The 12,449-nt window shown below is 39.5% G+C and overlaps 1 protein-coding gene across 11 annotated transcripts in view; it reads right to left on the reverse strand.

Moving 5' to 3' along the window:
• Positions 1–2,672: 2,672 nt before the first annotated feature.
• COLEC10 (collectin subfamily member 10) overlaps positions 2,673–12,449 on the reverse strand; it is a 490,492-nt gene continuing 480,715 nt past the window's right edge. For 9 of the 11 annotated variants that reach the window (XM_070477223.1, XM_070477219.1, XM_070477217.1 and 6 more), the window contains 2 exons: positions 11,035–11,130; positions 4,327–8,579 (listed from right to left, as the gene is read on the reverse strand). In XM_070477223.1, coding sequence (XP_070333324.1) covers positions 8,188–8,579; positions 11,035–11,130 — 488 coding nt within the window. In that variant the 3' untranslated portion in view covers positions 4,327–8,187. Of the gene's footprint in view, positions 2,862–4,326; positions 8,612–11,034; positions 11,131–12,449 lie in introns of those variants that run through there. The other 2 variants (XM_070477222.1, XM_070477221.1) reach the window with 2 other exon arrangements.

Genomic DNA, 12,449 nt, shown 5'->3' on the forward strand with positions numbered 1-12,449 from the left:
GCCAGAAACCTCAATGCCCACCAAATATCTTGAAGTTAGAGGTACTTGATTTTAAACATGAGGCTTCTGAGGAAAGCCCTGGAAGAGCTGAGATACAGAAAATGATAAAATATGACAAAGTCTCAAAGGTTTAATTCCTTGAGGTTTTTAAAGTCCAGCGGGTCTCAGGTTCTTCTGCTGCTTGCCATTGAATATTTTCCACATTATCTTTTACCACACCAAATAGCCTAAGCCGAGGTCATCCAGTAGAAGCATAGTGAGAAGTGTTTATGACCCCAAGCTACACCGTATATCTGTAAAAATGGCATTCTTCTAGGACAATATTTCCCGAAGCTGTGATACCAGTTAGAATCAGTTTGTCTGGTTCTGGTGAGGTGAAGTGGACTCTATTGAACTTGATGGGAAGGAGATTCACTAGATCAAATGCTTATCCAAAGATCTCTTATGGATGCTGAGCACAGAAACCTAAAGAAGGTGGGGTTACTTTCAGTGATCTTTGCACAAAATAAAGTGGAATTGCCTTTTACTCTTCATCACTGGGTGTCAATGGAAGAAGCCGAGTTAAGAAGAAAGGAACTAAGGAATTCTAATCCTGGTAACTATGTGATAATTATACTTCTGCCAAGGGTGAGGATGTTTTCCAACAACTCTGGCTAGGAGTTCCCAGAAACTAATAAGCCATCATGACTATGTTAAATGTAAGATTTCAGAATCCCAAGAATGCAAATTATTTAGGGGTGATTATAAAGTTTGACAGTAAAGATTTCTAGTGTAAGAAGTTTACATACCAGGACCCAGATATCTTGTTATTTCTGTCCAGATGGACCTGAGGTTTTGTTTGTGGTGATCAAAGGAATACATCCCCCCCCTTTTTTTTCCTTGCACAATTTCACCCTGTGCCTACCATCTTGATAATTCATACAGGCATGAATTGGTTAGACCTGGATAGTACTTCATGCTGAGCTGTTGAATTGTTTTAAATTTCTTTTTGGTTGTGCTGGGCTGCTTTGTTGCTGTGTGTGGACTTTCTCTAGCTGTGGCTTGTGGGCTTCTCAATGCAGTGGCTTCTCTTGTTGTGTAGTACGGGCTTCAGGGTGTGCAGGCTTCAGTAGTTGTGGCACATGGGCTCCGTTGCCCCTTGGCATGTGGGATTTTCCCAGGCCAGGAATCGAACCCGTGTGCCCTGCATTGGCAGGCAGGTTCTCAACCACTGGACCACTAGGGAAGTCCTGAGCTCTTGAATTTTTGAAAATGTAAGAATGAGGAAAACTTAAAACACAACATTTTAAAAGGAGCAGTCATATAATGCTCCATCCCGCCCCCAATAATATAGGAAATTATATGAAGAAAGAAGAGCTTAGGAATTTTTTTCTTTTATACTTTCAAAGATGGAGACACAAACATATACATTTATTCCCTGCCCTACACTTTTTATCAAATCTCTCTGTGCAAGGGTGTTTAGGTTAGAAAACCCAGAAAAAAATATTTTCAAGCTTCTCAAAAAAAAACAAACAAAACTGTGTTTTTTGATACTTCACTCCAGTGTCTCAAAATGTATTTTTGGATTTCCTTTTTTCTCAAATGTAGAGACCAATATTTTGGACTGTGTTGGAAATAGCTTCCTGTGTTGGCTCACTCTATTAGTTAAGTCCTAAGGTCCTTTAGGGCAAAGATAACATCTTGGTTTTGTGGATGAGAGAACTTTGGGGCTTGTAAGTGCCTGTACAAAAATCCTTCATTCTTCCTGGAGATTGAGTCCCTGAAATGTACCAATGTCAGCAGAATCAAAGATAAGATCAGAAAAATCAGGGAGCTTGGGAAAACATATTCTGAAACATATTATTATTTTAAACATAAACACTTCCAGAAAACATCTATGTGTAAAAACACATATACCTCTTCTGGTAAGATTTCTTTAGAGTCATCTTCTCTGAGTTGATTCAGGAAATATGCACATGAAATTGTGATCTCCTAGGAAAGAGTCTCCCACAATTGTCCATTATGTGTGCTATAGTTCTTTTTTATATATTAATCTTTTTATTAGAATATATTAATAATTGGTTTAAAGTTTGCATTAGTTTTTGCTGTATAACATCGTGAATCAGCCATATGTATACATATATATCCCCTCCCTTTAGAGCCTACCTCCACCCCACTCCCATCCCATTCTTCTATACTTCTTAGTAAAAATATTCACCTAGATTTTATTGGATTTAAATTGAATGTGTTTTGCAATTATGTCTCCACTTACCTCATTTTCTCAAGACCTAGGAAATGTTTCTGTATCTTGGCTTTTCACATATTGTGATGGAGCTTATGATTACTCTTCCCAACTGACATCCTAAAAATGTATCAGGGGATGGGTTGTAGACAATCTTCATATCCCTCACCTCCTCCAAAAGCCCACCAACCAGATTTGCACAAAGAATAAGGCTTACTTAACTCTTAATAAATTAGCTTGTGTGAGGGTTTTAAAGTCAAAAATACATCAGCCAAAGTGTTATATGGATTTTAAAACTGTATGGACACAGTTTGATCTGTCTTATTTTCCAGTGGCAGATGCCAGCATGGTGATTAATTCAAGGTAACCATACTCACGTTTTAAAAAATTATAAAATGTCTGATTCACTTTTCCCTTCTTCCTACGTGTCTTTATTATGAAAGTGACAATCTGTGGCAAATCTGTGTTTTATTGAATTTTGGTGTAGGTCACAGAAGAAAATAATGTGGAGGAACTTTTATCAAGGGTCATTATTCATCCAAGCACAGACACAAGGATATATTCTGTCTTCTAAAGAAGTGGTGTGGGTGGGTATACCCAATGACGCAGGAACTTCTTGTTCACATCAAAATTAGTCAACCTACAGGAATGTAAAAATGTATTTGAAGAAATATGTTAATGTTGCTCTTCAAGAAATGGTAATGTGGTACTTTTATCAAAAAAGTTTCCTTGTCCGACTTGTTTCAGTATAATTTTGAAGTGTTACATTGAAGAGGAAGTAGGAGAAAAAATAGAATAGGTTTATATATTCCATCCCCAACAATGGATTAACTTTTTGGCTTCAGTATGGTAGCCTTGATGTTCAATGAGCCAGAGGAGAGTTCTGTTCATGAGGCTAGGAATCTGATGTGTCTTCTTTTTCATTGTGCCTCTCGCCCTCATATCATAGTTAAATGCTCCTTAAGTCTATTTGGTGAATTAATGAGTTAGTGAGCTCTACTCTCCACCTAAGTCAATTGTTCACCAAGTATGTTTTAACACATCTGGACTCTGACCTGGACTTCATCCCACTGGCATTGGACACCTGTCTTGAACCCACTCAATGAGGTCTTACCAAACCATCGACCTCCTCCCTTGAGGTTTAACCCTATCCACCATATACCTTCTCCTAAACTGGGTTGGCCAAGAAGCTCATTCAGAGTTTTTGTAACATTTTACAGAAAAACCCAAAAGAACTATTTAGACAATCCAATAAATAGATTATTTATATGTGAGATGCTCACATGACTTTGAATCTTAGTTCTACTCTTTATCTGTGCCTCTAATGCCTCACCAACAAAATCTGGAGTCACGGGGTATAGGGCATAACATCTAGGTTTAGAGAAATGTGCAAAACTTGATATTCACCTTAGTAACCAGTGCCATAGTGAGCACAGCTCTCCTGCCCTGATTTGTATTTTCATTAAGAGCCTACCCTAGCTTGTCTCAGGGCCAGGCCTTTCAGAGTTATAAACAGCAGAAAGACAGATGGAAATCAGAGGGAAGTATTTTAGTTCACTGTAAGAAAAAGAATTCAAATGGGGTTAGCAAATTACTAAAACCCTTCAGATATGGACTTTATGGCCATCTGTTGGGGGGCAGTAAAAGAAAGTCTCATATTAAAAAATGTATGCATACCATAACTGTGGCAAATGCAGTGGGTGCTGCTATTTTGTTAACTTTTCTTATTCCATAGATGTTTTACGTCTCCGGGTATGCAATCCAGAGAGCTGAAAATTAATTGGTTAATAACAATCAAAGCAATTCATATTTGGGCATACACCTTAGCAGGAAAAAATACACTTTTTTAATACCAGTAGTTTTTATGGGTGAATTATCCAAAGTGTAATCAATGTTTGTTAAATGTGTCTCAACACAGGATGTATACATTTTTATTGTGTTTAGGCGATGACTCTGGACATAAGCTCTTGTCTAGTTATAGAATGTGTTGCTTTGAGAAGGCAGTGTTGTGCAGCTGTGAATAAATTTTTAATTTTCATCCCCTGGAACCTTTGTGTCATCCTTGGGAAATGCCCAGCTGTATTCATGAAAAGTTGAATAAACAGTTCACTTTTGAGAATGAAATTTATTTTAAATGCTATTTAAGGAAATCCTCTCCTGAATTATTTTGTGGGACAAATAATTACTTGCTCATTTTATATTTTTAAACTTTCTGTTTTATATTGGAGTGTAGACGATTAACAACGTCGTGACAGTTCAGGTGGGCAGCAAAGGGACTCAGCCATACATACACATGTATCCATTCTCCCCCAAGCTCCTCTCATTCAGGGTGCCGCATAACTTGAGCAGAGTTCCCTTTACTGTACAGTAAGTAGGTCCTTGTTGGTTATCCATTTTAAATGGAGCACTGTGTATCTGTCCACCCCAAGCTCCCTAACTGTCCCTCCCCCTATCTTTCCCCTACCCTGGCAATCATAAGTTCATTCTCTAAGCCCGTGAGTCTGTTTCTATTTTCTAAATAAGTTCATTTGCATCATGTCTTTAAGATATTTGTTTTGTTTTCCCTATAGTTAGCCCTGTAAGTTATCTGCAAAACTATAGTGATGCTGCACTGCCACCTCCTCAACATTAATGACATGTAGGCATTCTCAGATTTAAAGAGAAACCTGCGAGTACCATATTTGTGACACACATTTCTAAATTCCTAGCATCTCTGTTAATTAGCCCTAATCTTTAACTTTGGAAAAATAATCAAGAGAGATTATCTGAGCCTCTGTTATCACAAGAGAATCACGGATGAAATTCCATTCAAAATAAGAGTAAAATCAGGAGAGAACACTGGATTGACAGCTTCAATCAGCAGGCTGGAGTTCTGCTTTTCTCACAAATTGATTTTGGTAAATTGTTTAGCTTCCCTGGACCTCAGTATTCTCTTTGGGAAGATGGCATTAAAAATGTCTGCCCTTCATACTTAGAGTTTATCAGGATTACAGGGAAAATAAATATGTGAGGGCATTTATTTTGTAAGCACAAAGTAAGTTTCACTGCAAATCTAATCAAGTGTGTGGTGTCTTCGAAATGACCCCCAGGCAAGATTGCAGGATAAATCCTATTCACTGAAACTCTGTCATCTTCTCTTGGAAGCATTGGCAGCAAAGATGAGTCATTAAGAGAAATGTTGTTATTATTACAAAGATCATAAGAGAAATAAGAATAGCATTGACAGTGCACATAATTAATATTCACACATAGGGGAGCTTAGAACAACTCAGAATATGGGTCCCAATGTGAGCTGCCTGTGGGCAATGTTTAGTGTCTGTTCCCTCTCTACTTTCTCATCCTGTGAGTGATCCCTGGTGGATCATTCGGTAAAGAGTCTGCCTGCAATACAGGAGACCCAGGTTCAACCCCTGGGTCAGGAAGATACCTTGGTGGAGGACATGGCAACCCACTCAAAGTATTTCTAGACTCTTGTTCCTTGAGCTCTTGGCTGGCATTCTACCCAGGGATCCGACTTTGATCTGATGTCTTGCTTTGTAATTCTGATTTAATTGCTCTGCTTTCAAAATATGCCATATTCTCAAAAATATGAATCCATAACTAGTTTATTAACTTGATGAATGATAAACATTGATCAAATTCCTGTTATTGAGCTGAATTGAATGTGGTATAAATGGCTGGCCTTGACTTTGGAGCTGAATTGAATGTGGTATAAATGGGAGACCTTGACTTTGACATCACTGTGTCCTAATGACCTACTATATAGTTAGAACCTTCAGAACTTTTCTTCAGAGGTGAGAAGTGGAGAGGTCAGTTTTGGCTAGCAGACTCTTTTATATGGCTTAGAATTTAGATTAAGAATCACGAGTCACCAACTTCTAAAAATAGAAAACTATCTCAAAAATTTCCAGCTTTCTGACTTCTCTTAAATATCAGACCATATAGTGGCACTGGGCACTTCAGGGCAAAAATAGCAATGACTGAGAAGCAGCTTGTTTCTTTAGGAGGGCAATCTGTGTTCAGTGTACCAGGGTCCCCACCTGTACCACTTCATTTATTTATGTCATCTGTGTGGCCCCTGTAGGACCTGAGTTTGTGACCCTTGAAACATTCACAGAAATAACCTAATTAAATCCATTCTCATAACCAGTTAGTCATGGATGAAATCATGAACAGATGGTTTAAGGTGAACATATGTTGTTGATCTGTTTCTCTTACTTCATTAACTGTTTTGCCAGCATTTTAAACCGTCTAATTATATGTCACAAACTATAACTGGAGCAGCAGTTTACAAGGGGATAATCTAGGGTTTGGCTGAACTTTTATTTTTAAATTTCAAATGACAGCTGCTTTGAGGTTTGATCTGCAGTTCAAAGTAGAATTTTAACAGCTTAGTATTATAATATAGGTGAGTCTTAGGCATGTTCCAAATGCCATACTTGACACATTGTTGTGATGTCATAGGAAAAATGTCATAGGAAATGACATCATAGGAAATGACATCTTGTGATATCATAGGAAAGCACCACTGATGTGGGGTTTTTACAACATACAGTTACACAGAATAAAACACCTGCCATGAAATGTCACCATGAGTGATATATTAGAGGCAGACAAAGACCTTAGAGACATGCTGTTAGCCCTGTGAAGCTTCCAGAGTTCTCTGAAGGCTTCACAAACTCTTTCCCTCATTCTCCATGCCCAAGAGAAGGAAAGTTGCTATGGATAAACCTAAGATGAGGGAAAAAATGGAGACATATTAATAGAAGGGGGTCATCTTAGCACAAGATTATAAATAATATTGTTTGGGAACTAAGCTTTTCTCTTTTGGGAGGGTCCTTTTTTGGGCAGGGCTGCATAGTTGCTTTGCAATGCTGTGTTAGTTTCTGCTATGCCACCAAGTACATCAGCTATACGTGTACATATATCCCCTACCTTTTGGAACCCCTTCCCTCTCCCCCATCCTACCTTTCCAGGTCACTGTAGAGTGCCAGCGAGCTCCCTGTGCTATGCAGCTGCTTCCCGCTAGCTATATGTTTTACACATGGCAGTACAAATACATCAATCCACACCCCCCAATTCATCCTCACTCCCTCTTCCCCATTTCCACATGACTGGTCACCACATCTGCATCTCTATTCCTGCCCTGCAAATAGATTCATCTGTACCATTTTTCTAGATTCCACATACATGCATTAATATACAATATTTGTTTCTCTTTTTATCTTTTTAATTTCTAGAGTTCCCTTTTCCTCAGATCAGAGGGTTAGTATCTGGAGGCCTGGGATTAAGTTGTGGGTGTACAGAAAGGTGGCCCATGTTTGGTATATTTCAGTGAAGGCTGTCAATCAGAAGCATAAATTTTAACTACATGATTCCATATGGCCTAGACTAGGTCACTAAGCCAGAAGGTCCTCATATAGAGATTTAAGGTTAAAGTATTTCTATGTCTGTGCAAACAGAGGACCTTACAAGTGTGGCTATGGCCATGGTGGGTGACTGGTCAAAGAACTGGGGACCTTGGGTTCAAAGACAGATATTACCTTGACATTACTAGTAGAAGCCTTCTCATATATCTGGCTTTGAGCCTAGTCATCTTCAACCCACTGTCCAATTCATCATCCACTAGGCCATATAGACAGTGGTTTAGTGTCTTAGAGAGAGTCAACAGAGCAAATGTCTCTTAGCATTCCATTTGAGAAATAGACAACCATCTCCTACACAACAAGTGATTCAAGTTCACTCTTGGGACCTGTAACCTGGTGAGCTACTGAATCAATAACATACCATGTATGAAAATGATCAAAATCATCATGGATAAGCATGGCGATGAAGATCCCAAAATTTAGTCTAGCATTTCTCACTTGCCTGGAGTCAGAATGAATCTAGTGCAATTACAAAAGGATGGATAAAAATAACAGCGACGGTAGTCACAGGGAAATGATGAATGCGTAGGGAGAGGGAAGTTACTTTTTCTTCTTGATGAATTCACAGACAAAGTACATGGTAAGATGGCACTCGGTGTCATTCCATCTGCCTGAGCTCAGCATCTCCACACAGTCCTCGTGGCCATAGGGGTCGCTGGGCTCACCCTCCTTCCAGTTGCTGTAGTTCCGCAGGGGAGTGTTGTCAGTGAACACATACTGACCCTCCCTCTCAAGGTCGTTCACCCCGATGAACACCCGGAAGAAGCCACTCTTGGCGACGTAGTCAGCCAGCAGCGTGTTGGCAGCTTCGTCCTTGGGCATGGCTAGCATGCCACCCCGGATGCGGCAGTGGGTCAGGGATTCCCTGTAGTTCTTCTCCTCCTGCACGATGTAGTAGAATTTCTCTTCGGTTTCCCTAATCCCTGCTATGACTTCGCAGTGAGGAAAAGAAGAACGTGATTATCTGTCTCAAACAGAGAAAAGCTGAGTATGTAATGTTGCTAGATTTAAATTAATTTATTCAAGATTTAACAATTCTCTTGCCTATCACGAGGTAGGCACTGCTTCTGTGTTTTGCCCGCCTTTGTAGTTGTCTGATGGAGAACCAACTCCTGTCATTGGTCCTCCCCTGTCTTTTCCTCCTTTACTTCCCACACAACGTGAAGCAGAGAGCTGTTTGGACAAAGATGTATTATATGAACTGTCACCCAGCTCATCTCAGACAATCTTTCCCCCCCTTGTTTATGCTTTTGCCACCCTTACAGTTCCATGAACATGCCCTTCTCTCTTCCCCTTCTATGCCTTTCATGCCTGGAAAGTCTTCTTAGCGCTTCATCTGGCAAACTCCTACCCATCCTTTAGATTTTAGTCAAAATGCTTTCTTCTATAAGAGCCTTTCCAATGCCCCTGGACAGAGACAGGGGCTATTGTGCTTTCTCCCTTATGTTCCATGGACCCCTTCACTTCATAGCACTCAACACATTTTAGCCTAATTGTGTATCTCTTAAGCTTGTGAACATCCTAAGGCCCATGACCATGTCCTTGTCACTCTGGCGTCTCAGTGCCTGCAACAGTGCGGGGTAGTGGTAAAGGCTTATTGGACTGATACAGAAACAATACAGAATCTCATCCACTTCTGGCCAGATTTCTAGATTGTAAATATATGTATCAATTGAGATGGTCTATACTTCACTTCTGGACTGCAAGGAGATCAAATCAGTCAATCCTAAAGGAAATCAATCCTGAATATTCATTGGAAAGACTGATGCTGAAGCTGAAGCTCCAATAGTTTGACCACCTGATGTGAAGAGCCGACTCATTTGAAAAGACCCTGATGATGGGAAAGATTGAAGGCAAGAGGAGAAGAGGGCCATAGAGAATGAGATGGTTGGATGACATCAGTGAATCCATGGACATGAGTTTGAGCAAGCTCCGGGAGACAGTGAAGGACAGGGAAGACTGGTGTGCTGCAGTCCATGGGGTCGCAAGGAATTGGACAGGATTTAGCAAACTGAACAACAACACATACTTCACTTCGGGTACATAAAGTAGATTGAGCTTCTGAGTAAGATTCAGGACGGAATTAGGAAGTCAGTATCATCCCAAGATCATGATACGCTATATATATTTAGGGCTTTGTGGTCCAAACACACAAACATACACACATATATATGTATATATACACTTCAGGGCCTATAAGTTAAAATTTACAAATAAAACTATGAGTAGTCAAATGTTAAGAACTATGGCACTATGTTAAACCTCTGGAGTTTGGTTTGTTCATTGGGGTCGAAGTCAGGTCAGAGGCAGCATTTGTACAGGTTATAACAAGAGTTATAACTGAGGGTTAATTAAGATCAAACATTTCCTATGCCTCTAGTATTACAAGATGAGGATGGACACAAGATAGCATTTGTGTGCCTCTACTAGTGTAAATAAATATGACTGGATTATAATATTTCTGTAGCATTGTATGGGAAACCCCGAATGAACTTTTCGGTCAACCCAATAAATAAAAGTACAACAATGTGAAAGCAATTGTGACAGCAACTAGAACAGCTCCCTGATTCATACTGTCTCAGGAGAGAGCACATAAGCCCCACTTTAAAGGTTTCACTGCTAACCACCCTGGGGAAATACGAGAGAAAACAAAAATGGCTAACACAGACTATTGCACAGTTTAGAGAAATGCATAATGTTCTCATTGATTTGCACTGAGGGTAGAGGAGTCAGTCAAACTTGTATTCAAATCCTTCCTCCACTGCTCATTAGCGTATATCTATGGGCAAGGTAATCTCTCTAAACTTCAGTCTAATCATAACAATTAGTATTATTGCAAGTAAGCAACAAAGCAACTCCTGTTTTCATTAATATTTTTATCTTCTAAGATGCTGGTTGTTTGGCTCTTGTCTCTTTTTTTTTAAGGCCCAACTAGTCAAATTCTGCCTTTTCTCCGTTTCCCTCTCTCACTAAAATCCCCTTTTCTACCTATAGGAATGCACATATGTATGTCCACAGGACCTGAAGTGTACTAAGTGGATAATCAGGATTTTAAGAGATCTCTAACCTGGTGACTCTATCTCAATAATCTTTGCCCAAGCTAAGTTAGTTCCTGCTAGAGATATTAGAATTGCAGTGGTTTGTTGGTTTTTGTTTCTTTAAGAAAGAGATTACTTTATTTTTAAATTTGTATTTATTTATTTATTTTGGTCACGTGACATTCAAGATCTTGGTTCCTCAACTGGAGATCGAAACCATGCCCCCTGCAATGGAAGGGCAGAGCCCTAACCACTGGACAGCCAGGAAAGTCCCAGAATCGCCATGTTGAAAGAGATAAATCCATGGATAAATACAAAGAAACAACAAAGCAAACGAGAGTAGACTCACCGTTCTTGACAAACTTCATCGAAGCCTTAAGGCGAGCCACACTGATGTCTAGCTGTCCAACAACTTTTCGGTATCTTCCACAATCACAGACAGTACCTTTGAAATGACAAAGCCTCAATTCATGTTGATGCCAGTGAAGAATGGATAAGAAGGGCAACTGCTCTCTTCCCAATATTTACAGCCTTTTCTAGTCTAGCGATGTCTTTCTGTGAATGGCCATGTTTTTCATCTTTCATTAAAGACAAGGTTTCCAATATTCAGGAATTCAGAATATATCTTTTACAATATTTTGAAAGAGTTAAAACAGAGTTCTAAACCAGTTTTTTTTATTTAAAGAACAGTAAGTATGGCAAACCACTGCTCACATATTGTGAACCATTTGGCATTTCTGTTGAACACAGAACATACCTCTACAGTCTCAGAATAAAATCTTTACAGCATTTTAAAAACACATTTCTAGTTTTCTCTTGTGTTACTGTATTGTTTGTTGGTGCACATAACTCTTCCAAGATGGGAGAAGCCTTTCATGATGACATTAATATTAATTCTGATTATCCATTTGGAGTATAGCTTAACATTCTGAGGACTAAGTTAAATCACGTAAATAGATTCATCTTATAATTTTAAGAGCAAGTTGTTGCATTTGTGGATTAACTATGATTTTAATTTCTGCCACTAATTCCCCTTCACTCATTTACCTTGTCAATCACCTACTGATAATGTGGCAGAGAAAAAAGAGTAAGGAAAATGATGTAAAGTTCAAATGATTTTTTTTTCGTATTTAATGGATGCTTCATGTCAATACTTCCATTTGCTTTTTTCTCCGATGGTTGAAAAGAAAAATGAATTTTACTAACCAAAGGGAGAAAAAGTTCTGTGGCTTTATTCATCCGTATTCACAGTTAAATATAAGGGATTTAAAACAGCTCTTATTTAATTAGGCTTCTCTACATCTTTATGGATAGGGGCTTCCCAGGTGGCTCAGTGGTAGAGAATCCACTTGCCAATGCAGGAGATGCAAGAGATGCAGGTCTGATCCCCTGCGTTGGGAAGATCCCCTGGAGGAGGAAATGGCAACCCACTCCAGTATTCTTGCTGGAAAAATCCCATGGACAGAGAAGTTTGGCAGGCTACAGTCCATGGGGTCACAAAGAGTCGGATACAACTGAGCAACTAAGAACACACACACACTCACACCTTTATGGATAGAAATAATTGAAGCTCACTAGCAATGAGCTACCCACTCCAGTGTTCTTGCCTGGAGAATCCCAGGGACAGCGGAGACTGGTGGGCTGCCGTCTATGGGGTTGCACGGAGTCGGACACGACTGAAGCGACTTAGCAGCAACAGCAGCAGCAGGAATGAGCTACTTTCTTTCCCTGCATCAAGCACTGGGAAGAGTCCTCTTTTCAGTA

Source organism: Odocoileus virginianus, chromosome 15 (genome assembly GCF_023699985.2).
Source record: "Odocoileus virginianus isolate 20LAN1187 ecotype Illinois chromosome 15, Ovbor_1.2, whole genome shotgun sequence".
NCBI lineage: Eukaryota > Metazoa > Chordata > Mammalia > Artiodactyla > Cervidae > Odocoileus > Odocoileus virginianus.